At 45.2% G+C, this 27,448-nt stretch overlaps 3 protein-coding genes across 4 annotated transcripts in view; all 3 read right to left on the reverse strand.

Annotated features, from left to right (window-relative positions):
* LOC310701664 (uncharacterized protein) overlaps positions 1–17,421 on the reverse strand; it is a 44,905-nt gene extending 27,484 nt beyond the window's left edge. The window contains exon 1 of the mRNA XM_083492913.1: positions 17,358–17,421. The gene's annotated coding sequence lies outside the window, so the exon portion shown is untranslated. The remainder of the gene's footprint in view (positions 1–17,357) is intronic.
* The window catches only part of LOC310701616 (uncharacterized protein), a 51,509-nt gene continuing 26,161 nt past the window's right edge, over positions 2,101–27,448 (reverse strand). For both annotated transcript variants that reach the window (XM_083492783.1, XM_083492784.1), the window contains one exon: positions 2,101–5,910. The gene's annotated coding sequence lies outside the window, so the exon portion shown is untranslated. The remainder of the gene's footprint in view (positions 5,911–27,448) is intronic.
* LOC310700982 (uncharacterized protein) lies at positions 10,907–13,429 on the reverse strand (the record flags this gene model as incomplete). Its single annotated transcript, XM_083490938.1, has 2 exons — positions 12,993–13,429; positions 10,907–11,646 (listed from the first exon to the last, which is right to left on the reverse strand). The coding sequence occupies exon 2, from the start codon at positions 11,627–11,629 to the stop codon at positions 10,907–10,909; it is 723 nt and encodes a 240-aa protein (XP_083347064.1). The 5' UTR covers positions 11,630–11,646; positions 12,993–13,429.

Genomic DNA, 27,448 nt, shown 5'->3' on the forward strand with positions numbered 1-27,448 from the left:
TTATATGAAAACGATGCACTGGTGGTATTTGGCTCCAAATCGAACGAGTTCAAATACCTGCTGGAAGTGTAAAGAAAAAGAGGGTACCTTTTATCATATGTGGTGGATGTGTAAAGTAACTAAAAAAAATGGGAGATGATATATAAAGAATTGGAAAAAAATGTTTAAAAGAACATTTGTTTAAAAACCAGAAGCCTTCTTATTAGGAATTACAGGTACTGAGATACCAAAGGACCAGAAAAGATTGTTTATGTATGCGACAACAGCCGCACGGATGCTACTAGCCCAGAGGTGGAAGGAGGAAACAACCCTGACCAGAGAAGAATGGCAAACCAAGTTGATGGACTATGCTGAAATGGCAAAATTAACTGGGAAGCTCAGAAAGCAAGACAATTGTAAGCAGGTTAAAAACATTAGCAGGGTTTTAACCACACTTGTAAATTAATGGAAAGTATGGAGAATTGGGAAAGACAAAATTTGGACAGTTTAGATATGCAGATGTAAATATAAACACTAGTACCCATGGAAGAGATGGGGGGAAGTCAGGAGATTCCGCATAATTTTGGCATGTGAATCTTGTATTGCTTTTTGTTGTATGTTGTATATTTATTTTAATCATTTTTTTTTAAAAACAACAACATCAAACTGCTAGGTTGGCAGGAGCTGGGATTGACCAATGGGAGCTTGCCACTGTCACATGGATTCAAACCGCCAACCTTCCAACCAGCAAGCCCAAGAAGCTCAGTAGGTCACAGTGCCACCCATGTCCCTATGTGCTATCGGCATACTGGTGGCCCCTTCCTCCAAAACTCCTCTGGACCTCACCCCATGACTTCATATAGATTTTATATAGCGTATAGATCTTAAATAGCGCTGGGGAGAGAATAGTACCTTGCAGAACTCCATAGCACAAATGTCAGGGTGGGGGGTGAGGAGCAGTCACCGAGCGCTACTTTCTGGACATGACATTGAAGATATGAACAGAACCACTGTAATGTAGTGCCTCTGACACCCATCTCACTAAGTAAGTTCAGGAGGATACCGTGATTGACGGCATCAAAATTAAAAAAAGGGCAACCCAAATGATCACAACATGTCAGGGAATAGTCTAAGGATGAGGACTGGGGAATGCATTCCAGAGATTCCATACTGTTGGAAGTCTCACAGAAGACAGGAGACGGATGTAATGTTTGCTGGTTTCCTGTTCCTTTGTTGTTCAGTTGCTCTCTGCTTTCACAGAGTGAGCATGTATATTTCTTTTCTGTCTGCGTAGTTAGAAATAAAACACTCTTAGCAATGTAGCTCATACTATCTCGGCTCCTTCCCAGCGTGCTGGATATTTTGCACAATGGGGGAACGTGCTTGGAACCTCATTAAAGGCTCAGGTTGTTAATCACAGACTCAACCAAAACAGAAGCTCAGTCGAATGCAAGTCTGACAGTCCACAGCGCGTTCAGAAGCAGAGAGAGAGACATAAGCTGAACAGCTGAGGGAGGAGTTGCCCAGGTACGAGACAATGACAAGGGAACCCAAAAGGAGGGGGCAGCTAGTTGAGATGTCACTTGAGAGTGTGGGGAACCCCGCTCACCACAGACTCGGAGGTCTGAACATATCAGAGAGCAAAGAAGTCAGAGGGAGGGAGGAACTTCCCATTGGCACCTAAAATGCTACGGAAGTCGGAAGGAGGATTTAGAGCAGCCAACTGCCCTCCTTGCAGATAGCTGTGTATTTCTGCTTGCAACATGATGCTGTAATAAAAGGACTATAAATAGATCAACTGCTTGTTAATTCTTATCTGTGATGTTACCAAAGGGAGAGGAGAACTCTTCACGCCTGACACAACATCACTCTTCCCACTTCCCCTTTCCTTTACTTCTCATGAAAGCTCAAAGGATTTGTCCAAAGTTCTCCTTTGAGTCCACTAGAATGGACCCCATTTTTGAGAGAAACGTGAGATGACATTCTGCTTCTGATTCAGTCAATGAATCAGTCAATAAAAAAAAATGCTCTCCACCTGATTCAAGGCTTCTCCAGAGACCCTGCTGATTCAGCATTCATCCTGATTTACTTGATTATGTGGTGCTCTTTAACATCAACAACAACAATAATAACAACAATTAATTTTATTTATACCCTGCCCTCCCCAGCCAAGGCCGGGCTCAGGGCAGCTAAGAAGCAATAATAAAAACCAGTTGAATGAATACAACTTAAAAACAAGATTAAAATACAACATTAAGGGACTTCCGGGTTAGCGCCAACGGCTAATGGCGGACTCCCTCCGAGCTCCGGAGGGAATCGGCTCTGCAGGATTCGGGTCTTGCCGCTGTGGCGACGTGGGGACCCTTAAAAATCACAGGCGAGGTAGCCTGTGAACCTGGTGACTCAGCGGGCACCATTTGCGCCCCCCCGACCCATGAAGGAGCCTTTTTAAAGGCTTCGGAACGGGGGACGGGGTGAGTGGTGCGGTGCTGAGATTCTACTGCTTCTCCTGCGGAGTGAAGCCGCATGCCATGGCCGGAGAGCGCTGACTTCTTCTTGTGAACAATTGGACTTTAAAGCAGCAACCTGTGAGTACTACGGAAATTGGATTTCTAAAGAAAAAAATTTTTTTGAATTAGGCACGATCGGGGAAGATGCAAACAGGAAGTCCATCTCCCCATCTTGTAAATAATGTAAAGCAAGGACTAGCTAACTAAAGTCGAGAGGATCTTTTCCCCTTTTATTGGCTAAAAGATATTAATTGCACGATTTGGCAGTTTAAGCAATTTTACTGGAGGATAAGAGCTAATTTTCAGAGCTGAGGTGCCACCCCCCCTGACCCGGGAGTAATCCGTGAGAGAGCCTGTTGGAGAGATATTGAAGAGTTTGACAGCTGTCAAATTAGCTGTCAAGATGGAAAAAGCGAACTTGGTTTTCTATTGTCTCTGCTGGTTATATTTGTTACAATTGGGTTATACTTTGTTGAAAACAAGGAAGAACTGACACAAATTAACTTGATTGTTGGATTTGAACTGGAATGAATACTAAGTAACCAAAATCCCTCTAGAGGGGGTTTTGGGACATTACAAGAATGGCTGAAGGAGGCAAAACTCAAGCTAAATTGGACAGAGTTTTCTTTCTCTTGGGAAAGTTACAAGGCCAAATTGATGTTTTGGCTACCAACGTTGCAACTCTGGACTTCACAGTAAATAAGTTCATTGAATTTGATAAGGATTTGATCCAGGAAGCCCAAGCAGCTGGACAAGAGGAGAAATTTGAGAACTTTGAGAGTGTGGAGAAAGAGACACATGTTGTTTTTGAGGAAAAGGAAGGAGGAGATATAATGTTGCAGATGGCAAAGGAGAGCCAGAGGCCTGACATGATGGTTATAAAGGAAAATAAGAACTGGATGATGAAAATCTGGTCTGAATTGGTGATTGAAGAATGGAGAGATCTCTCTATGTGGAGATCTGAAGACCCAAGGATTACAAATTTGATTAAGGTGAAAGTGGGAGCTTTGGGGACATTTGGATTTGAAAGGAGTAAGAAACAAGATTTGGGCTCCACTTTTAAACATGGAGGTCTGGCTGGAAGAAACATTGTCCTCATCGGGCTAGAGCATCTCCGAGATGTGGTCTTTAACATTAAGGACTATCAAAAAAACCGGCAGAGAGGAACTGAGAGACAATTAAGAGCCTCGGACGTGAGATCCCCAGGCTGATAGTAGATTAAGACTGATGGACACTTGTTGGGGATTGAAACCGGGAAAGGGGATGGGGTGGGGTTTGGGGATCCAAAGGGTGTATAATTATAATTCGTCTTTTAATTTTTATTCTGTTTTGTTAATTGTATGAAAAATGGGGAATTCGTGCAAGGGAATTTGGGTCGACTTTAGAAAAAGGATTTAAGAATGAGTACTGATGTATAAATTTTGATGTTTATAAAGTAAAATCGGTTTTTTATAATGAATTAAACATAAAAAGGTTAAAAAATTGGGGATAAGAACTTGTTGAACTAACAATTTGAATTGGAATATAAGAAGGGGAGGTGTGGGGAAGTCAGGGAAATATGTTACTGAAAAATAAGGATTGTAAATTGTATATGTTTTTAATTTTTCTTTTTCTTTTTTCTTTTTGGCTTTTTAATTTACTAAAATGGAAAATCTTCAATAAATATCTATTAAAAAAAAATTAAAAAAATACAACATTAAAACTTTAAAATGCAGCCTCATCACAGGAGGAGAAAGGAAAAAAGAAAGAGAGGGAGGGAATCAAATTGACTCCAAGCCAAAGGCCAGGCAGAACAACTCTGTCTTACAGGCCCTGTGGAAAGAAATCAGATCCTGCAGGGCCCTGGTCTCACCAGGCCAGAGCCAGTGTTTAAAAAGCCCTGGCTCTGGTTGAGGCTAATGTAACTTCCTTTGGGCCCGGGACCTTTAGTGTGTTGCTATTTATGGACTTTACGGTCCTCCATGGGCCATACCAGGAGAGGTGGTCCTATAGGTACGAGGGTCCTAGGCCATGAAGGTCTTTAAAGGTCAAAACCAGCATCTGAAATCTGACATTGTACCCCACCGGGAGCCAGGAAGAGGAATAACCTGTTGGCTGTTCTTGAAGATGCTGAAGCTGATATTTCTAGACATATGTCACCTGTGTCAAGCATCTACAAAATCCCACAGTTATGGCTGCTTTGGTGTTAAGACGGAGTTGTGCCTCTGCCATGGGCTTTTCATTCTTTCCTTTTTGGACTCTCCCAAAGGTGAGGGTGGGATGGAACCTGGAAGCAGGTGCACTCAACATTGGTGTCAAATGCCCTATGCCACCCCACCACTGCTTTTAAAAACCATGTTGCTTGTTTACAATGCATTCAAAACACAGTTTTTGAGTAATGTAGCTGAGTCCCTAGTCTAATATTCTGGGATGTGATTCAGTCCCACAAAATATTGAGAGTCTGGAGGCATTCCTGGAAGACCTCCTCCCATTCTACACGGTCAGCATTTTGTCTTGTTCTTTGTGTGCGTGTGTGTGGAACTGTAGTTGGTCAACTGTCTGAGATTTGTCCTGGAACCACAGCAAAGCACTCACCTCTTCCTTTGCTTCCTGGGCAAGTTATGGATACACTGTTCCGACTCTTCATGAAAAAACCCAGTTCCCCTTTTTCTACCAGATGGCCCCAAATGTAGATGCCCAGAATCTGGGGATTGTCCAACTGCTCCTGAACTTCAGATGGATGTGGATTCGCATATTGCATGGGAAAGTCGTTAAAACAATAACAATAATTGATTTATACCCCGTCCGTCTGGCTGGGTTTCTCCAACCACTCTGGGTGACTTCCAGCAAAATATTAAAATACAATAATTCATCAGATATTAAAAGCTTCTCTAAATAGGGCTCCCTTGAGATGTCTTCTCAAAGTCAGACAGTTGTTTATTTCTTTGACATCTGGTAGGAGGGCATTCCACAGGGCGGATGCCACTACCGAGAAGGCCCTGTATCTTCACTTCCTGCAGTGAGGGAGACAGCATAAGACCCTGGGAGTTGGACCTCAGTGTGCAGACAGAAGGATGGGGGTGGAGACACTCCTTCTGGTATACTGGGCCAAGGCTGTTAAGGGCTTTAAAGGTGAACCCCAACACTTTGAATTGTGGCCAGAAACGTACTGGGAGCCAATGTAGGTCTTTCAGGACCGGTGTTATGTGGTCTCGGCAGCTACTCCCAGTCACCAGTCTAGCAACCACATTCTGGATTAGTTGTACTTTCCAGGTCACCTTCAAAGGTAGCCCCACATAGAATGTGTTGCAGTGGTCTAAGTGAGTCCTCAACACCAGCCCACCCCGTCACCCAAGAACAGCACTTCTGTCTTGTCATGATTCAACCTCAATCAGTCACCTGCCATCCATCCTCCAACCGCCTCCAGACACTCACACAGGACCTTCACCGCTTTCACTGGTTCTGATTTATTTATTTATTTATTTTTATAATAATTTTTATTGCCTTTTTCCAAGGTCAGAATACATCGTCAATAACACAACAAAAGCGGTTTTACAAAAAGAAAGAAGAAATTAAATAAAAGAAAATTCACTTTTCCAGATCTTTTGTCATAATCAACTGGACTTCCCCACGTCTTCCATCCCCTGCTTTCTTTACAATAAAAAATAAACAGCAAATTGATACCTTGTTTCATGTGTTTTTGTACTTTCATCTAATTATAAACTCTAAGAATTTAAACTTTTCACAGTCATAACTTAATTTCCATCGTCTTCAAATCTCAATACTGAAGCATGTTTTTCCGAAAACTTAGCAAATTCTCAACATTCATATAACTTATAATGTTTTTGTAGATAGTCCTTAAATTTTTTCCAATTCTCTTCCACTGCCTCTTCTCCCAGGTCTCGGATTCTGCCAGTCATTTCGGCTAGTTCCATGTAGTCCATCAGTTGCGTATGCCACTCTTCCAGCGTGGGTAGCTCCTGTGCCTTCCAATATTTGGCTATAAGGATTCTTGCTGCTGTAGTTGCATATGAAAAGAAAGTTCTGTCTTTCTTTGACACTCTCTGGCCTACCATGCCCAGGAGGAAGGCCTCTGGTTTCTTATGGAAGGTATACTTAAATACCTTTTTCAACTCATTATAAATCATTTCCCAAAAGGCCTTCACCCTCGGGCATGTCCACCAGAGGTGAAAGAATGTTCCTTCAGCCTCCTTACATTTCCAACACTTATTGTCAGACAGATGGTATATCTTTGCAAGTTTAACTGGGGTCATGTACCACCTGTACATCATTTTCATAATGTTTTCTTTTAAGGCACTACATGCCGTAAATTTCATACCGGTGGTCCATAACCTTTCCCAGTCTTCAAACATAATGTTGTACCCAATGTCTTGTGCCCATTTTATCATGGCTGATTTAACTGTCTCATCTTGAGTGTTCCATTTAAGCAACAAGTTGTACATTCTTGAAAGCACCTTCGTCTTAGGTTCAAGTAGTTCTGACTCTAGTTTTGATTTTTCCACCTGGAAACCAATTTTTTTATCCTTTTTAAAGATCTCTAGAATTTGGGCATAGTGAAACCAGTCTCGCACCTTTCCTTTCAATTTTTCAAAACTCTGCAACCTCCAAGTGTCACCAACTCTTTCTATTATCTCACAGTATTTTACCCAGCCACTCTCCATGTTAAGTAGTTTTATGGCCTTAGCCTCCATCGGTGATAACCACCTCGGGGTCTTATTTTCAAGTAAGTCCTTATATTTAGTCCAGACAATGAATAAAGCTTTCCTGACAATATGGTTTTTAAACAATTTATGAGACTTTACCTTGTCGTACCACAAGTATGCATGCCACCCAAAAGCATTGTTAAACCCTTCCAGATCTAGGACATCAGTGTTTTCTAACAAAAACCAAACTTTCATCCAGCAGAAGGATGCAGCTTCATAGTACAACCTTAAGTCCGGCAGGGCAAATCCCCCTCTTTCCTTTGAGTCTGTTAGTATTTTAAATTTTATTCAGGGCTTTTTGCCCTGCCAGACAAACTTCATAATGTCCCTCTGCCACTTTCCAAAACACTCCACTCTGTCCACGATCTGAAGGGTTTGAAACAGAAACAACATTCTTGGCAATACATTCATCTTAACTGCTGCAATTCTTCCCAACAAGGAAAGTTTCAATCTTGACCAAGTTTCTAAGTCCTTTTTAATTTCAGACCAACATTTTTCATAATTATCTTTAAACAAATTCAATTTTTTCCCAGTCAAGTTAACCCCCAGGTATTTCACTTTTGTAACCACATTTAATTCTGTTTCCTTCTGGAACCCATCTATTTCTGAAGGTGTCAAGTTTTTTGCCAAGACCTTAGTTTTTTGTTTGTTCAACTTGAATCCCGCCACCCGACCAAACTCAGAGATTAGTTCTAAAGCTCTTTTTGTACTAGTTTCTGGCTCCTGTACTGTCAAAACCAAATCGTCTGCAAAAGCCTTCAGTTTATATTGTTTTTCTCCGACCTGTATTCCTTCCACCAGCTGGTCCTTCCTAATCAAGTTCAGCAGCACCTCCAGGACAGAAATAAATAACAAGGGTGATAAGGGGCACCCCTGTCGTGTCCCTTTTTCAATTTTAAACTCCTCTGTCACCACATTATTTACTATCAATTTGGCTTTTTGTTCTGAATAAATTGCTTCAATACCATTTTGGAACGCCCTTCCCACTCCCATCCCTTCCAAATTTTTCTTCATAAATTTCCAAGATATATTATCAAAGGCCTTCTCAGCGTCTATGAAAATCAAAGCTGCTTTCGTGTTCAAGTTTGTCTGTAATAACTCCAAAACATCAACAATATTCCTGGTGTTGTCAGACAAATGCCTACCAGGGAGAAAGCCTGCTTGGTCTTTATGAATTACTTCGTTTAAAACTTTTTTCAGTCTGTTTGCCAAAATATCAGCAAAAATTTTGTAATCCACGTTTAGGAGTGAGATGGGACGGTAGTTCACTGGTTCTGATTTAAAAGAGTTAGAGCTGGGTATCATCCGCATACTGATGAACACCCAGACCAAACCCTCTGATGATCTCTCCCAGCAGCTTCAACTAGATGTTAAAAAGCATGGGGGAGAGGATGGAACCCTGAGGCACCCCACAAGTGAGAGCCCAGGGGTCTGTACACTAATCCCCCCCCCACCACTTTCTGAACACGGCCCAGGAGGAAGGAGGGGAACCACTGTATAACCCTCAGCTCCCAGCTCCTCTAGACGGTCCAGAAGGATGTCGTGGTCAATTGTATCAAAGGCCACTGAGAGCTCCGGCAGAAGCAGGAAACAGCTTTCACCTTTGTCCTTAGTGCGCCGGAGATCATGGACCAGCACAACCAAGACAGTTTCAGTCCCAATATGAGGCCTGATTCCCAATTGGAATGGATCCAAATGGTCCCCATCCTCCAGGCATGCCTGGAGTTCTTCAGCAACCACCAGTTCAATCACATGAATTTCTTCATGGGAAGCTAGACGCCTCTTGGAAGAGAAGCTGTTTCCACATTTCTTATACACTTCATGCCCTGTACAGTGGTACCTCAAGTTACACACACTTCAGGTTACAGACTCCACTAACCCAGAAATAGTACCTCGGGTTAAGAACTTTGCTTCAGAGTGAGAACAGAAATCGTGAGGCAGCAGCAGGAAGCCCCATTAGCTAAAGTGGTGCTTCAGCTTAAGAGCACTTTCAGGTTAAGAATGGACCTCCAGAACGAATTAAGCTTTTAACCTGAGGTGCCACTGTATGAATTCTTTGATGGTGGATGAGACCTGCCCTCTTTCTGAAGCTCTTCCCACACTCCAAGCAGTGATGGGGTTTCTCCCCTGTATGGATTCTTTGATGGGAAGTGAGATGGGTGCTGTGACTGAAGCTCTTTCCACATTCAAAGCACTGATAGCGGTTCCAAGAGCGGTTGCTGAACAGCTTGGTAGGTTTCTGGATGAAACATCTGCTTTGGATCCATTCCAGTCCGGCTTCCGCACTGGTCATGGGACCGAGACGGCTCTGGTCGCCCTAACAGATGATCTCCGTAGGCAGCTGGATCGAGGCGGGTCGGGGCTGCTGATTCTTCCAGATCTGTCAGCAGACTTTGACATGGTCGATCACGAACTCCTGGACCACCGCCTTGCCGACGTGGGGATCCAGGGCACAGTCCTTCAATGGCTGCGCTCGTTTCTCTCTGGTCGGGGACAGAGGGTGGCGCTTGGGGGGAATTGTCATCGCGCCACTCCTTGGTGTGTGGAGTGCCTCAGGGTGCAATTCTCTCCCCGATGCTTTTTAACATCTTTATGCGCCCCCTCGCCCAGCTTGTCCGGAGTTTTGGGCTAGGTTGCCATCAGTATGCTGATGACACCCAACTCTATCTGTTGATGGATGGCCATCCTGACTCGGCCCCAGACACACTGACCAGATGTCTGGAAGCTGTGGCTGGATGGTTACGTGGGAGCCGGTTGAAGTTAAATCCTTCGAAGACAGAGGTCCTCTGGCTGGGGCGGGACGATATGGGATTGAGGGAGCAACTCCCATCTCTTGCGGGGGTGCAATTAGTGCCAGCACCGTCCGTTAAGAGTTTGGGTGTAATCTTCGATACCTCCCTCTCTATGGAGGCGCAGATTACAGCTATAACAAAGGCGGCATTTTTTCATCTCCGCCAAGCTAAGCAGTTGGCCCCTTATCTCTCTCGCCCTGACCTAGCCACTGTGATCCATGCGACGGTCACCTCCAGACTGGATTATTGTAACTCGCTCTACGTGGGGCTGCCCTTGAGACTGACCCAGAAACTCCAGCGGGTGCAGAATGCCGCGGCGAGACTCCTTATGGGGTATTCGCTGCGAGATCACATTCATCCAGTACTATACCAGCTGCACTGGCTCCCGGTGGAGTACAGGATCAGGGTTAAGGTGCTGGTTTTAACCTTTAAAGCCCTATACGGCCTAGGACCCTCGTACCTACGGGACCGCCTCTCCTGGTATGCCCCACAGAGAAACCTACGGTCTGCAAATAATAACATCCTCAAGGTCCCAGGCCTCAGAGAGGTTAGGCTGGCCTCAACTAGAGCCAGGGCCTTCTCGGCTGCGGCTCCAATCTGGTGGAATGCTCTGTCACAAGAGACTAGGGCCCTGTGGGACCTGACACCTTTCTGCAGGGCCTGCAAGACAGAGTTGTTCCGCCAGGCCTTTGGTCAGGGCGCAGCCTGACTCCCTCCTCTGGCAACCTGCACAGAATTTTGCTTAATTGGTTGCCACCAATTTGATTTAATTAATTTTTATAATGAAATATTTTTTAGATTGTATGACTATTTTACTGTTTGATTATTTGATTGTTGTTAGCCGCCGTGAGCCCGGCTTCGGCTGGGGAGGGCGGGATATAAATAAATTTTATTATTATTATTATTATTATTATTATTATTATTATTGATAGGGTTTCTCCCCTGTATGAATTCTGTGATGGGAAGTGAGATGGGCGCTCTTACTGAAGCTCTCTCCACATTCAAAGCACTGATAGGGTTTCTCCCCTGTATGAATTCTGTGATGGGAAGTGAGATGGGCGCTCTTACTGAAGCTCTTCCCACATTCCAAGCACTGATAGGGTTTCTCCCCTGTATGAATTCTTTGATGCGAAGTGAGACTGTCCTTCCGACTGAAGCTCTTCCCACATTCTGAGCACTGATAGGGTTTCTCCTCTGTATGAATTCTTTGATGGGAAGTGAGATGGGTGCTCTGACTGAAGCTCTTTCCACATTCAAAGCACTGATAGGGTTTCTCTCCTGTATGAATTCTTTGGTGGGAAGTGAGATGGGTGTTGTGAATGAAGCTCTTTCCACATTCCAAGCACTGGTAAGGTTTCTCTCCTGTATGTATTCTTTTGTGGGCAGTGAGAGCCCCACTCTGACGAAACCTCTTTCCACATTCCAAGCACTGATAGGGTTTCTCCCCTGTATGAATTCTTTGATGCAAAGTAAGACTGCACTTCCAACTGAAGCTCTTTCCACATTCTGAGCACTGATAGCCTTTCTTCCCACTTTGAGTTCTTTGGTGGGAACGGGAACTCTGACTGGAGGTCTCTCCATACTCCCAATTTTGATTTGGCTTCTCCACTGTGTGGATTTTGTCATGGTCTCCCCCATTCTTCATTTCCAATGCATCACCACCTACAACAAAGACAGAAACTAATTAGATCCTCAGGAAGAAACGGAGCCCCCAATTATTGAACAGTGCTAATGAAAATTTGTCAAAGAGGAAGAACAGAAGATGTGAGGTCTTTCTACAGAGGCCGTGGCCTTTGTCGACCAGCATTTGTCGACCTCTTTTCTAGGACGGATTTTTGTTGCCACAATCATGAAATCCACTCCAACTCTAACATTGGTCTTCTCTTTAAAAAACGGGCAGAGGCTAAAACAGAAACCCAAACCGGACAGAAATTACCTCAACTTCCCTAACAACTCTGTGTGTGAATGTTGCCTCCAAGGTGCTATGGAAAGGGTGACTGTCACTCCAGAAGGCCGTTTTTTCAGTTAGGTCTGGTCTCAACTGTCGAGTGAGAGAGAGGTTTTCTGTGAGAGCACCTGCTGCCTGTTTTATGCTGCTATGTGCCTCAGAAAAAGTCTGTAAAGTCTCATATAGATAGAAGCACTTCTAATTCCTTCTTCATACCTAATGTAGCAGCATTATTTGATGCTGAATTATTTTGGATTTCTGAGCTCATTGTCTTGAATAAAAAATGGAATAAATGTAGAAATAATCAAAATCAATACATAATAGATATAGATATATTAGATATAAGCACATGCAAACGTGTTTTAGTATATCAAGTAATGTAATGTGTTCTATATAAACTCTAAACAGAGAATCTTGTGGTGTCTTTTCTAGAATAAAAAAAGCTATGTTTTTCAAGGGTCAAACAACCCAGGGCAACCTCCACACATATAAATACCACAGAAAATGGGTTTGGGGCCCACAAAATCCAGAAAACCATGAATAATCCAGAAAGACAGGTGCAGAGTTGTAAAGTGACATGTTTTACCTCAGAAACTGACATTAACATTTTGACCTCTTTGCCAGTGTACTCTTAATTATCCTCTCAGAAACATTTTTTAGAGGCAGATTGAAAAGTAGAAAGAAATTTTTAGGATGCACATAGGAAGTTTTACACAGTGGAATAGGAGAATGAGAACAGTGTTATACAGATTTGAAATGATGCAATGTATTGAGGCAGATGTCTTACTGCCAGAGAAATTCTTCACAATTTAGGGAAAGTTTATAAATTTAGAAGATGTCATCGCAATTTAATAAGAAACTTTTTTGGTCAAAGACATGAAGAAAAGAAAGATTGCCAGAGTCATGTGACAGAATTGTAACTATCATTGGAAAGTTAAAGCTGGCAGAATATTCTATGTCTGAAGAACAGAAAGGGAGCTATATTGTAGGATCTTCGGGGGGGGGGGAATGTATGTATGGAATTTCAAAACTGATCTTATGATCCAACAGGGAGCTTTACCAAGAGCGTCCAGGATCTCACAATTCTCCTCCTTGACTTCCTCATGCAGAGTTCGTTGCTTCTACTGCTGTGTGATGGAGCAGTAACTTTTTTGACATTGGTAGGGCATTCAGGCCACAGCACTGGTATTAGACATTTTGAGCTGCCAATACACCGTGGTGGCCGGGGAGCTGTGATGTATTCCTAGCTCAAATTCCCTGCAGATGACAAAGGCGCAGGCAGGCAGGTGGTGGAGCCCAGAAAGGTGCTCACCTTCTCAATCTCCGCCTGCCTGTCTGCCTCCCCCCACCCCCAGGGTGAGCAAGCCCCAATATCTCTCTGGCTCCATCCTTCCATGTCCCCATCTCCCCTCCCCTGGAACTCACCAGATCTCTCTGAGAGCCCTAGAGTGGAACGCTCAGAGGTTGTGAGGAGGGATGCAGGAGACAACCTGACCAGGTCAACCGTCCATCTTCCCCCTTCCATCCCCGCTAGCTTTGCAGGATCCATCTCTTTCATCCTTCCTGAAGAGTCAAGGAGCCAAAACAAGCTGCAAGGTCCTGGGAGAGATGAAGAAGCAAAGGGAGCCTCAAAGGCCCTGCAGGGAAGAAGAAGAGAAGAAGATGAAGCGTTTGGATTTGATATCCCGCTTTATCACTACATAAAGGAGTCTCAAAGCGGCTAACATTCTCCTTTCCCTTCCTCCCCCACATCAAACACTCTGTGAGGTGAGTGGGGCTGAGATACTTCAGAGATGTGTGACTAGCCCAAGGTCACCTAGCAGCTGCATGTGGAGGAGCGGAGATGCGAACCCGGTTCACCAGATTACGAGTCTACCGCTTTTAACCACTGCGCCACACTGGCTCTCACTGGATTCTCCTGCCCCTGGAAAAGCACAAATGGGGCAGCCCCTTCCCAACAGAAACCCCATTTATAAACATTTCCAGTGGTTCCAATTTCCTCTGTTTACTCCTCTCCCCTCTTCGTAAGACCGGCATGGTCTGCAAAGTAGAGACCTGAGAATAGATCCCATTGAACTCAGTGGGGCTTATGGAAAGAACTTGGGGCAAAAACCAGTCACCATCTTGTCCCCAAACCTGAAGACTGCAACACCAGGCATGCTTATCTATGGTATCATAAGGCAAAAGTTCATAAAAGTTTTCATAGTCATAAAGAGCTGTTAACTGAAACTGACAACCAATTAAAATTAAAGGACTTTGAAGAAGTAAGAGAAAATGTAATAGACTGGTTACACTATTTACAACTAAATGAAACTTTTAAAAATCATGAAAAGAAAGGATTTAGTTATCAAATGTCAAGATTTCAGAGAGAAATACTAGAAGGTAGTATAAAACAGCTGTCAAAAATGAACGATCTGCTTTTGGAATGGGACACCAAAGAGGACCAGGTCAAATGCGTTATGATAAAATGGGCGAAGGATGTGGGACATAATAAATTAATGACGGACTGGCTTTGGAAGTTAGATTTGGAAGTTAGGCCACCGAGACCACATAAGACCGGTCTTGAAAGAACTACACTGGCTCGCAGTACGTTTCCAAGCACAATTCAAAGTGTCGATGCTGACTTTTAAAGCCCTAAACGGCCTTGGCCCAGTATACCTGAAGGAGCGTCTCCACCCCCATCATTCTGCCCAGACACTGAGGATAAGTGTCGAGGGCCTTCTGGCGGTTCCCTCCCTGTGAGAAGCCAAGTTACAGGGAACCAGGCATAGGGCCTTCTCGGTAGTGGCTCCTGCCCTGTGGAATGCTCTCCCACCAGATGTCAAAGAGAGAAACAACTACCAGACTTTTTGAAGACATCTGAAGGCAGCCCTGTTTAGGGAAGCTCTTAATGTTTAATAGATTATTGTATTCTAATATTCTGTTGGAAGCCACCCAGAGTGGATGGGGAAACCCAGCCAGATGGGTGGGGTATAAATAATAAATTGTTGTTGTTGTTGTTGTTGGTTTTAAATTTTCTGCTGTTTTGATGGTATATGTCCCCGGTTAAATTAGCAAAAATTTACTTCTCACTCACTGGATCAACACCTGGTTGTGTTGAGTGGGCTTGCACGTTCCTATGACCCTTGTGAGCGAAGCCATCGGGAATCTTGTAATCCCAACAGGATCGCCCTAGTACTCTACTAATAATAGTGGAAGTGATGCAGAGAGTGACTCTTCTGAATATTCCTTGTATACCAGTAGTATACAAGGAATCTTTACAACCCCAAGTAGCTGATTCCCCAAAGCATCTGCCCTGCAAGCAAAAGAAACCTCTGACAAGCCCTTGAAGAAGCCCAACCTGGAAATAGGGCCCCATGTGCTTCCCCATCTCAGAAGTCCCACCTGGCCCTGAGGGAACCGGATTCGCAGGAGAAACAGTTCCCCTCTCCTCTCCTCGGACAAGTGAAAGGAAGTCTCCCCTGCTGAAGAGATGGCAGCCCTGCTTGCCTGGAATTCACATATTGCTGACCACGCTGCACTGATTCTCCCAGTCTCCTCGCTAGAACAGAGGAGCAGGAACATGGTGGCACAGCACCTTCTCCCTCGTCACAGAAGGAGACGCAGTTACAACCATCTCAAACCAATGCGAAGCTCTTGCTCCTGGAAAAATTACCCACAATGCAACTGCGTGACAATCAACTGACCTAGCTTTTATCATGGAATGTGGCCGGGTGGTCTGCATCCAGCAGAGATCCTTGTTTTAAAGACTTTCTCTCCCACCATTGCGTCATAATGATCCTGGAAAAATGGACAGTGGATGAGCTGTTACTCAATGGATTTCATTCATTCTCAACTGGGGCAGATCTAGGGGTAAAGCGTGGAAGAGCGAAAGGGGGCCTGGGGGTCTTAGTCTCCACTACCCTACGTGCCATTTCAAGCCCTCTCCCCTCATTGAAGTCATAAGCCAGGGCAGTGTTAATCCAATTCAGCCACCAGGCCCTGTTGGTAATTTACGCTGATGTGACCCCATTGAGGCAGAAATCTCAGATCAGAGACTTGTGGATTGAAAGGGAAATTTATACCACTGACCTTATTTTGCTTAACCAAAGGCATCTGTAGTTTTAGGAGGGGATCTCAATGCCAGATTGGGCCCTAATGATCATGCCCTTTATGCACAGCACAAATGCTCTCCTCCCAACCGTGAAGCCAGTGGATTCCTCCTCACCCGTTGTTCCAAAGATCAGAAATCAAACTTTACAGGCATCGGCTTGGCTCAAACAGCATTCAGGCTAAACCTCTACATCTTAAATGGTGCCCTTGAAAGTGACTATCCTCTCTGGCTCCAGAAGGAGAGCTATAGACCAGGGGTCAGCAACGTTTTTCAGCCGTGGGTCGGTCCACCGTCCCTCAGACCTTGTGGTGAGCCGGACTATATTTTGAAGAGAGAGAAAAATGAACGAATTCATATGCCCCACAAATAACCCAGAGATGCATTTTAAATAAAAGGACATACAGTGGTACCTCGGGTTACATACGCTTCAGGTTACAAATGCTTCTGGTTACAGACTGCGCTAACCCAGAAATAGTACCTCAAGTTAAGAACTTTGCTTCAGGATGAGAACAGAAATTGTGCTCCGGCGATGTGGCAGCAGCAGGAGGCCCCATTAAATAAAGTGGTGCTTCAGATTAAGAACAGTTTCAGGTTAAGAACAGACCTCCGGAACAAATTAAGTACTTAACCCAAGGTACCACTGTATTCTACTCATGGAAAAACCAGGCTGATTCCTGGACCGTCCGCGGGCCGGATTTAGAAGGCGATTGGGCCGCATCCAGCCCCCGGGCCTCAGTTTGCCTAGCCCTGCTCCTGACAATGTACTCCAAACCTGCCTGGTGTTTTTACATGAGCAGAATGTGTGCTTTTATTGAAAATGCATCTCTGGGTTATTTGTGGGGCATAGTTCCCTAGACCCGATATAGTTTGCTATATAGTTTGGTATACAAAGTACGTCCTGGAGGCTGACATCCGTTTAATGACCAAACTGATTAAAGAACGAAAAAAGCTGAGCTACGTTAGAAAAGCGATCCAATCATAAGAGATTTCGCTCCCATCGCCCTGCTACAAATGGAGCGGTTTCTGCTCTTTCCTGGTCTCCTTGATCTGCCAGGAGAAAAGACACAGTAGCGATGCTGGCCAAGAGGAAGAAGACCCTTCCTCCTCCTCCTCCTCCTCCTCCTCCTCCACTCTTGATCGAGACTCCAGGGCTCTCTCTGCAGGCTCCCCCCTCCCCCCCGGGGCCAAGCAAGAAGAGCGGGGCAGAGCCCTGGCCCCCTCGCCCCCCCCGGCTTGGCGCCCCCCATGCACGATCTGGCCAGCCCCCCAGGCATCCTCCCCTGCAGCCCCTTCTCCCCATTGCACCCGGAGGGAGAGGGAGGCGAGACTCACCCCCAGGCAGCTCTTGCAAGAGAGAGAGGGAGACGGAAGCAGCCCCTCCGCTTGCAGGCGGGAAGGGCGAGGGAGGGGCTTTTGCTCGGGAGGACCTTGCCCCCCCCCCACGCCTCCACTTCCTGTCCTCTCTAGAAACCCAGCTCTGTGCCTTTTAACCCTTGGCAAGCCGAGCACAAGCGGAGCCCCGCTCTCTCCTCCCCCAAGGCAGGAGGAGCCGCTAACCCAGAAATATTACCTCGTGTTAAGAACTTTGCTTCAGGATGAGAACAGAAGTCGCGTGGCGGCAGCAGCGGGAGGCCCCATTAGTGCTGTCTCAGGTTAAGAACAGTTTCAAGTGAAGAACGGACCTACGGAACGAATTAAGCTCTTAACCCGAGGTCCCAGTGTACCTGCAACCTGAGCATAGATAGCAGGGCTTCACCGCGTCAATACTCCACGGAGCATCAGCACTGCATTAGTCACTGCTTTGAATCCAGCACAGAGCATGTATGTCTTTGTGTGTCCAACTTCCATCCTGCTTCCAGCTCCACTCACTCAGACAACTCTGGCTTTTGTTGTCCTACCTGGTGGCTAGGTGGAGGCAGGGAGGCCCACTCATATCTTCTACGGCACAGGGCAACTTCTTTGGTTCTGCCAGCCATGGCACCGCTCAAAATCGGTCTCATCCACACATTAGCATGACTGAAAAGGTAAAATAAAATACTCAGGAGTCCGACTGGTACAGAAAAAGGGTTCTTTACTTACAGGTAATTCATTTTCACAATAATGGCCTTGGATCCTAAGCCTGTGTAGCAAATGCATAGTTTGGGGGTACTCTTGGGTACGCCTTTGTCACTAGAGACCCACGTGTCCTCTAGGGCTGTTTGTGAACAGGAATAGCCTGACCACTGGAGCACTGGAAAACTTGGAGCTGGGCTACTGCAATGCACTCTTTCTGGGGCTGCCCTTGGGTCTGGTCCAGAATCTTGTTGGTGCCAAATGATGTGGCCAGATTGTTCTTGTGAGCTTTTGGCCAAGAATATCTGGCACCACAGCCCCCCATTTGGAGGAACTATCCACTTAATACTATTTTCTGCTTCCTGCAACTTCCATTCCTGATCCACAAGAGGACCTCTTCTCTTATTCCATGGCTACTAAGCTTACCCAGGAGGCACCTTGATGAAAGTGTCAGGATGCGGTGTCTTTCCCCCACACAACATGACTCCAGCAGTTAATTATGGTGGTCAGGTGGGATTGCTATGAGGAATTATGGGAAATGTAGCAAGCCATTGTGTCAGCAATGAACGCATTGCTTTGACTGGGCTTGAGCCATTTGACATGATTTCTGATCGAATCCCACAAGCCTCTGCACCTCTGCCATTTTCTCACTGCCTGACAGTCATGTATAGCATTCTAAAACACAGACCAGTTGCTTCACCGGGCGTCCTCAGTACATAAAGACAGAAAGTAGCTTTGATGTAGATTTTGTTAATCTTTAGGTTGATCTTATAAGCCAGGAAGAGAGTTCACAAGGAGATGGTAAATACTGTCTTTCTTTCCTATGACCTCTGGGTTTCCTAAATGCATTCCTCCTTGGTTCCTGTTTATTTAGCTTAACCATGTATGCATGCTGAAGTAGGAAATAGTTTCTTTGTAGTTAAAAGGATTACTCTGATCTGACTTTGTCCCACGTGGGAGATTTTTTGAAATGCTCAGAGGAAATCTGACTGGTTCTTACAATAGCTGTGTTAAGAGTTCTTTTGTTAATAAAAGGGACCTGGGCCGGGGTGTGGCAGATTATTATTGGCACTTCCTCCCAGAGTCTTGCTGGCCAAGCCTCGTGTGTATTTTATTAATCAGGGTCCAATCCTTTCCTTCACCTTATTAGGTTAATGGAATAAAAAAGGCCACAACTTTATTGATTACAGCATGTGAGAGGTAGTGGCTTAGGCATTGGATAAAACAACAGGAAGGGGTGAGTCTAACAAGGGTTAACCACCAGTAGGAGGCGCCTGTTGATGCAAATACAACTGTAAGCTCCCCCTGATGTCACTGGGGATCATTCCATGGCCCCAGCCACCACAAGGGCGTCGGACAGGATCCACAACCGCCAGATTCCTTTACCGGAATACCCATAAAGTGCAGAGGTAGGCGATGGCCACACCCTGCCCTCCAATACGCAAACATATTCCAATGCCTAACTGCCAATACCCAAAAAGTTGTGACGATTTGCTACGAGGTAGGCGAAAAACCAAGTGGCTGGTGCCAATTTGCCAGTTGGATGAAAATTCCTACCAGGCCCCTTGGGCAACCAAGGCGACCAACCACAGGTCCATAGCAAGGTCAAGAACCAAGCAGTGAACTAAAGGGAGGGTGGGTGGGTGATCTGATGAAAACCAGCAGCGCAATGAAAGGGAAGTGCTGCTGCTCCCGCTCACAACTCCTCCCCTCTGTAAGGAGGAGAGGCTTTCTTCAATTGTGGTGCCCAGAACTGGACACAATATTCTAGGTGTGGTCTGACCAAGGCTGAATAGTACTGCTCTATTTCGCCTCCGTTAGCAGACACATGGAATACTGTGTCCAGTTCTGGGCACCACAATTGAAGAAGATTGTATGTGCAGAGAAGGGTGACCAAGATGATGAAGGGAAGCAGTTGAAGAAGGAGCAAAAAGGGTTTTCTCTTGTGTGTTTGTGTTTCCTTGTGGCTGATTAGCTTCTCTCCCTGTGCAAAGGTCAGAGGGGGCAGGGTTTCTGTTGAGGAAGGTGATTAGCTGTGGGAGGAGCTTATCAGAGCTAGTAGGCCAGCGGCGCGCGCAGTTTGATCCATCTTTTAGATCTAGGGGAGCTAGTTTCAAACGTTTGTTGGGGGAGACCTAGATTTTTTTGTGTGGGGGGAGTTATTTGTCCTGTCTTCACGCTTTTTATGAAGGAGGACCGCTGTAGCCACCCCCAACGACACATTCTCAAGATGGAGGGGGAGGGAACAGCTGCTGTCGCCTGCGGTTCCTGCGCAATGTTTGCCATCTTGCCAAAGGTTGCAGGCAGCTTTACCTGCAGCAATTGCATGTTGATTGCCCTCTTAAAAGACAAAGTCCAGCAACTGGAGGAACGTGTAGCTACGCTCCAAAGAATTAGAGAGCTGGAGCTCTTCTTGGAAGCAACAGAGCACACCATCTCCACCAAGGAGAAGACAGGGGACTCCCCTGAGAAGGAGGCTAGTTCACCAACACAGGAGCCAGATATATGGAGAAACGTGACTCAGAGAAGTAGGAGGCCCCGGGTTCGTTCTGATTGTTTAGAAATACACAATCGCTTTGAGGTCCTCTCCCCTAGCATGGAAGACGAAGAGCAGACTCCATTTGAGGATCTCTCCCTCATTTCAGTCGATCAGGTAAATGAAGACGAGCAGCAAAGTCAGTCCTCAGGGAATGTGCAGGCGACCTTGGAACGGACAGCTCATGGAAGAACCCCGACCAAACCTAAGAGGAGGCGTGTAGTGGTGATAGGGGATTCCCTACTGAGGGGAACAGAAGCAGTGATTTGTGGGCCTGACAAGATGTCTCGGGAAGTGTGCTGTCTCCCCGGGGCTAAGATCCAAGATGTAACTGAACGACTGCAAGGAATCATAAAACCCACTGACAAATACCCCTTCCTCTTGATTCATGTGGGAACCAATGACACTGCAAGCAATAGCCTCCAGAAGATCAAAAGAGACTACGAGGCTCTGGGCAGGAAATTGAAGCAATTAAATGCACAAATTGTCATCTCATCTGTCCTCCCAGTTGAACGACGTGGCCCAGGGAGAGAGGGGAAAATAGTGGAAGTGAACAGCTGGCTTCGCAAATGGTGTAAACAGGAACGGTTTGGATTCTTAGATCACGGACTGCAGTTTCTTGAAGATGGACTTCTGGCAAGCGATGGGCTGCACCTCACAACGGTTGGGAGGAACGTTTTTGCCAAAAATCTCAGAAACCTCATCAGGAGGGCTTTAAACTGACTAATGTGGGGGAGGGAGACAGTGCTCCTGAAGGTAGGAGTCTATCAATTGATGAAGATGATCATCCAAATGTCATAGACCAAATGGAGCAAACAGCACGCAGACCTAGTGGTGGGGGGATAAGAGACAGGGGGAATGATTAATGGACTTCAATGTCTGTACACTAATGCGCAAAGCATGGGAAATAAACAAGATGAGCTTGAGCTCTTGGTACAGCAAACTAAATATGACATAATAGGCATCACTGAAACCTGGTGGGATAAGTCCCACGATTGGAATGTTATAATGGAGGGATACAATCTATTTCAGAGAAACAGACCAGACAAGAAAGGAGGAGGAGTGGCGTTATATGTCAGGGATGTGTATACCTGTGAAGAGATCCAAGATTTAGAACCTCAAAGCCAAAGTGAGAGCATTTGGGTCAAAATTAAGGGAGAGAAGAATAACAGAGACCTCATTGTGGGAGTTTACTATAGATCCCCAAGCCAAACGGAGGACATAGATAATGCCTTCCTGGAACAGATGGCCAAGTATGCAAAAGGAAGGGAGATAGTAGTAATGGGGGACTTCAATTACCCGGACATTTGTTGGATGTCAAACTCAGCCAAGAGCATAAGGTCAAACAGATTCCTCACTGGCCTTGCAGACAACTTCATTGTCCAGAAAGTGGGAGAAGCAACAAGAGGAACAGCCATTTTAGATCTGGTCCTAACCAATGTTGATGACCTTGTTAGTGGGGTAGAAGTGGAAGGATCATTAGGCGCGAGTGATCATGCTCTTCTGAAGTTTACTATACAGCGGAAAGGAGCAGCCAAGCATACTAGGACTCAATTTCTTGACTTTAAGAAAGCCAACTTCATAAAACTTAGGGAAGTGCTGGGTGAGATCCCATGGACAGTAATACTAAAAGGAAAGGGAGTTCATGATGGCTGGGAGTTTGTTAAGAGGGAGATAGTAAAAGCACAACTTCAGGCAATACCAATGAGACGGAAACATGGAAGGTGCCTAAAGAAGCCAGGGTGGCTATCTAAAGAACTTTTAACTGAGTTAAGATTAAAAAAGGATGTGTACAAAAAATGGAAAAGGGGGGACACCACCAAAGAGGAATTCAAACAAATAGCCAGCACATGTAGACACAAAGTCAGAAAAGCTAAAGCACAGAATGAACTCAGGCTTGCTAGAGAGGTTAAAAGCAACAAAAAAGGCTTCTATGGGTATGTTCGTAGCAAAAGGAAGAACAAAGAAACAGTGGGGTCACTCAGAGGAGAAGATGGTGAAATGCAAACAGGGGACACAGAAAGGGCTGAACTCCTCAATGCCTTCTTTGCCTCAGTCTTCTCCGATAAGGAAAACAATGCCCGACCAGAAGAATTTGGAGCAAATGATTCAGCAAAGGAAACACAGCCCAGAATAACTAAGGAGATAGTACGAGAATACTTGGCCAGTTTAGATGTATTCAAGTCTCCAGGGCCAGATGAACTGCATCCAAGAGTATTAAAAGAACTGGCAGATGTGATCTCAGAACCACTGGCAGTCATCTTTGAGAATTCCTGGAGAACAGGCGAAGTCCCGGCAGACTGGAGGAGGGCAAATGTTGCCCCTATTTTCAAAAAGGGGGAAAGAGAGGACCCAAATAATTACCGCCCAGTCAGTCTGACATCAATACCAGGGAAGATTCTGGAGCAGATCATTAAGCAAACAGTCTGTGCGCACCTAGAAAAGAATGCTGTGATCACCAATTGTCAGCATGGATTTCTGAAAAATAAGTCATGTCAGACTAACCTGATCTCGTTTTTTGACAGAATTACAAGCCTGGTAGATGAAGGGAACGCAGTGGATGTAGCCTACCTTGATTTCAGCAAGGCATTCGACAAGGTGCCCCATGATATTCTTGTAAAGAAGCTGGTAAAATGCGGTCTTGACTATGCTACCACTCAGTGGATTTGTAACTGGCTGACTGACCGAACCCAAAGAGTGCTCATCAATGGTTCCTCTTCATCCTGGAGAAGAGTGACTAGTGGGGTGCCACAGGGTTCTGTCTTGGGCCCGGTCTTATTCAACATCTTTATCAACGACTTGGATGATGGACTCAAGGGCATCCTGATCAAATTTGCAGATGACACCAAACTGGGAGGGGTGGCTAACACCCCAGAGGACAGGATCACACTTCAAAACGATCTTGACAGATTAGAGAACTGGGCCAAAACAAACAAGATGAATTTTAACAGGGAGAAATGTAAAATATTGCACTTGGGCAAAAAAAATGAGAGGCACAAATACAAGATGGGTGACACCTGGCTTGAGAGCAGTACATGTGAAAAGGATCTAGGAGTCTTGGTTGACCACAAACTTGACATGAGCCAACAGTGTGACGCGGCAGCTAAAAAAGCCAATGCAATTCTGGGCTGCATCAATAGGAGTATAGCATCTAGATCAAGGGAAGTAATAGTGCCACTGTATTCTGCTCTGGTCAGACCTCACCTGGAGTACTGTGTCCAGTTCTGGGCACCACAATTCAAGAAGGACACTGACAAACTGGAACGTGTCCAGAGGAGGGCAACCAAAATGGTCAAAGGCCTGGAAACGATGCCTTATGAGGAACGGCTAAGGGAGCTGGGCATGTTTAGCCTGGAGAAGAGGAGGTTAAGGGGTGATATGATAGCCATGTTCAAATATATAAAAGGATGTCACATAGAGGAGGGAGAAAGGTTGTTTTCTGCTGCTCCAGAGAAGCGGAGCAATGGATCCAAACTACAAGAAAGAAGATTCCACCTAAACATTAGGAAGAACTTCCTGACAGTAAGAGCTGTTTGACAGTGGAATTTTCTGCCAAGGAGTGTGGTGGAGTCTCCTACTTTGGAGGTCTTTAAGCAGAGGCTTGACAACCATATGTCAGGAGTGCTCTGATGGTGTTTCCTGCTTGGCAGGGGGTTGGACTCGATGGCCCTTGCGGTCTCTTCCAACTCTATGATTCTATGATTCTAAGGGTCTGGAAACAAGTCTCAGGAACGGTTGAAGGAGTTGGGTATGTGTAGCCTGGAAAAGAGGAAACTGAGAGGAGATGTGATAGAGCACCTGAAATATCTAAAAGTCTGTTCCATGGAAGATGGAGCAAGCTTGTTTTCTCCTGCTCTAGAAGGTAGGATGAGATCCAATGGATTCAAGTTCCAAGGAAGGAGATTCTGAGTAAATGGCAGGAAGAACTTTCCGACAGTAAGAGCTGTTTGACAGTGGAACGGACTCCCTCACCTCAGAAGATTGTGGACTCTCCTTCCTTGGAGTGTTGGACAGCCACCTAACATGAATGCTTTAGTTAAGATTCTTCCATTGCAGGGGTTTGGACAAGATTACCATCCAGGCCCTTCCAACTCTACGATTCCCCGATTGCCTGAACGAACAAAGTCCACAAACCATGGAAAAAAACTTCAGTGATAAACAGAAATCCTACTAGAGAATTCATCATGCGAAAGGCTGGGCTGGATGAATCCCAAACCGGAATTAAGATTGCCGGAAGAAATATCAACAACCTCAGATATGCAGATGACACAACCTTGATGGCAGAAAGTGAAGAGGAATTAAAGAACCTTTTAATGAGGGTGAAAGAGGAGAGCGCAAAATATGGTCTGAAGCTCAACATCAAAAAAACGAAGATCATGGCCACTGGGCCCATCACCTCCTGGCAAATAGAAGGGGAAGAAATGGAGGCAGTGAGAGATTTTACCTTCTTGGGCTCCATGATCAGTGCAGATGGTGACAGCAGTCACGAAATTAAAAGACGCCTGATCCTTGGGAGAAAGGCGATGGCAAACCTAGACAACATCTTAAAAAGCAGAGACATCACCTTGCCAACAAAGGTCCGTATAGTAAAAGCCATGGTTTTCCCAGTAGTGATGTATGGAAGTGAGAGCTGGACCATAAAGAAGGCTGATCACCGAAGAATTGATGCTTTTGAATTATGGTGCTGGAGGAGACTCTTGAGAGTCCCATGGACTGCAAGAAGATCAAACCTCTTCATTCTGAAGGAAATCAGCCCTGAGCGCTCACTGGAAGGACAGATCGTGAAGCTGAGGCTCCAATACTTTGGCCACCTGATGAGAAGAGAAGACTCCCTGGAAAAGACCCTGATGTTGGGAAAGATGGAGGGCACAAGGAGAAGGGGACGACAGAGAATGAGATGGTTGGATGGTGTTCTTGAAGCTACCAGCATGAGTTTGATCAAACTGCGGGAGGCAGTGGAGGACAGAAGTGCCTGGCGTGCTCTGGTCCATGGGGTCACGAAGAGTCGGATACGACTAAACGACTAAACAACAACTAGAGAAGAAGAAATATTGAGAAATATTGAGAAATATTGAGAAGGATGTTAGCATAGAAAATGTGGAAGATTGTTCAGGTAGAAAGCTCATCATAGGGACATCATTGTAGATAGAAATGATGCCTTACTTATACATAATTTTGAATAATAATAATAATAATAATAATAATAACAACAACAACAACTCTGGGCAGCTTCCAATCGAGTGTTAAAAACAATATTTTTAAATATTAAAAGCTTCCCTAAACACCCTAAACAGGGCTGCCTTCAGATGTCTTTTAAAGATAAGATAGCTACTTATTTCCTTCATGTCTGAAGGGAGTGCATTCCACAAGGCAGGCACCACTACCGAGAAGGCCCTCTGTCTGGTTCTCTGTAACCTCACTTCTCACAATGAGGGAATATTTCAAGATGTAATTCAAATACTTCATCATTGGTTCCCCCCTCCTTTTCCTTCCAAGCTGTTGCTGTTAGAGATGAATTATATGTTACGGCTGTATGGGAGGTAAGCAGGTCATAACTTACGTTATGAAATTCAAGGATTTTTTCTTATGGAGGTGGAAACCATCGTGCGAGCGATAGATTGACGTGCGTGTGCAACCCACACGTCATTTTCAGACCCAGAAGACAAGGGGGGGGGGCAAAATGGGCTTTTACAAGTCTTCTGCTGTGCGATGACCCAAACGGCGAGTTGCCTGTACTTAAATTGTGTTGTATTGGAGAAATAAAGTTCTGTTTGGTGGGGATGACTGCAAATGGTTGGAGTTCTTTGTAAACCTCAGAGAATGCACAAGGAGACAAAGCTTTTGTGAAAATTCAGATGTGCGCAAGGTTCAGTTAGTGGAGAATGTGTCTGCTAAGGGGGAAGATGGCCTTGGGGATGTGGAGATCCAAGCATGTCAGCGTGATCTCAGGACTGCAATACCTCAAGGACCGCCTCTTCCCATATAAACCTACCGGGACCCTGAGATCATCTTCTGAGGCCCTCCTTCGTGTGCCTCCTCCTCAAGAGGTCCGTAGGGCAGCAACACGAGAACGGGGCCTTCTCTGCAGTGGCTCCCTGTCTGTGGAATGCTCTTGCCAGGGAAGTTTGCCTGGCGCCTTCATTATACACCTTTAGGCACCGGGCAAAAACCTTCCTCTTTAACCAGGCCTTTGGTTGACCTGACTGACATCCTATACCCTTTTAAAATGTGGCTTCTTTCGGGGGGTGGGTGTTATTGGGTTGCTGTTTTTATTCTGGTTATATATGTTGTGATCTTTTCTGTGAACTCCCCTGAAACCTCTATGTATACAACAGTATATAAAATCAATAAATAAAAAATAATAAGAATAAGAATCTTCTTGTAAAGGGAGTGGGTTTCATGAGTTCACAGGGCTCAGATGTAGGTACTCTATGTAGAGCGTGTATATATTTGCATACATTCTAAAAGAATATATTGGTCCTGACCCCAACGAAGGTGCATTGCCATTTAAAGTCCAAGCTGACCTTTCCACCCTTTGCTGGCCCATGTCAAAACAGGGCAGCTGCTTCTCTGTGTTCTTGCAAACATGTTTTCTCCAGCTCTGCATCTGCTCCTCAAGCCACAGAGAGACTCCAGAAGGTTGCCAGGGCGATGCTTCCCTGCCTCATAAATATTATTATTTTTCCCAGGGATTTCTCCAGGGATTTCTCCAGAGATTCATAATTTCTCACACTGAGTCTGAAAAGTCTGGTGCATAAAATATCCCCTGTCTTGTCAATTCCCTAAACAGCTGCAGACAGTGAGAGGGATAGAGCAAAAGGCCTACATCACAAAT

The sequence above is a fragment of the Podarcis liolepis genome (genome assembly GCF_965112155.1).
Source record: "Podarcis liolepis genome assembly, chromosome: 2".
In the NCBI taxonomy this organism is placed as follows: Eukaryota; Metazoa; Chordata; class Lepidosauria; order Squamata; family Lacertidae; genus Podarcis; species Podarcis liolepis.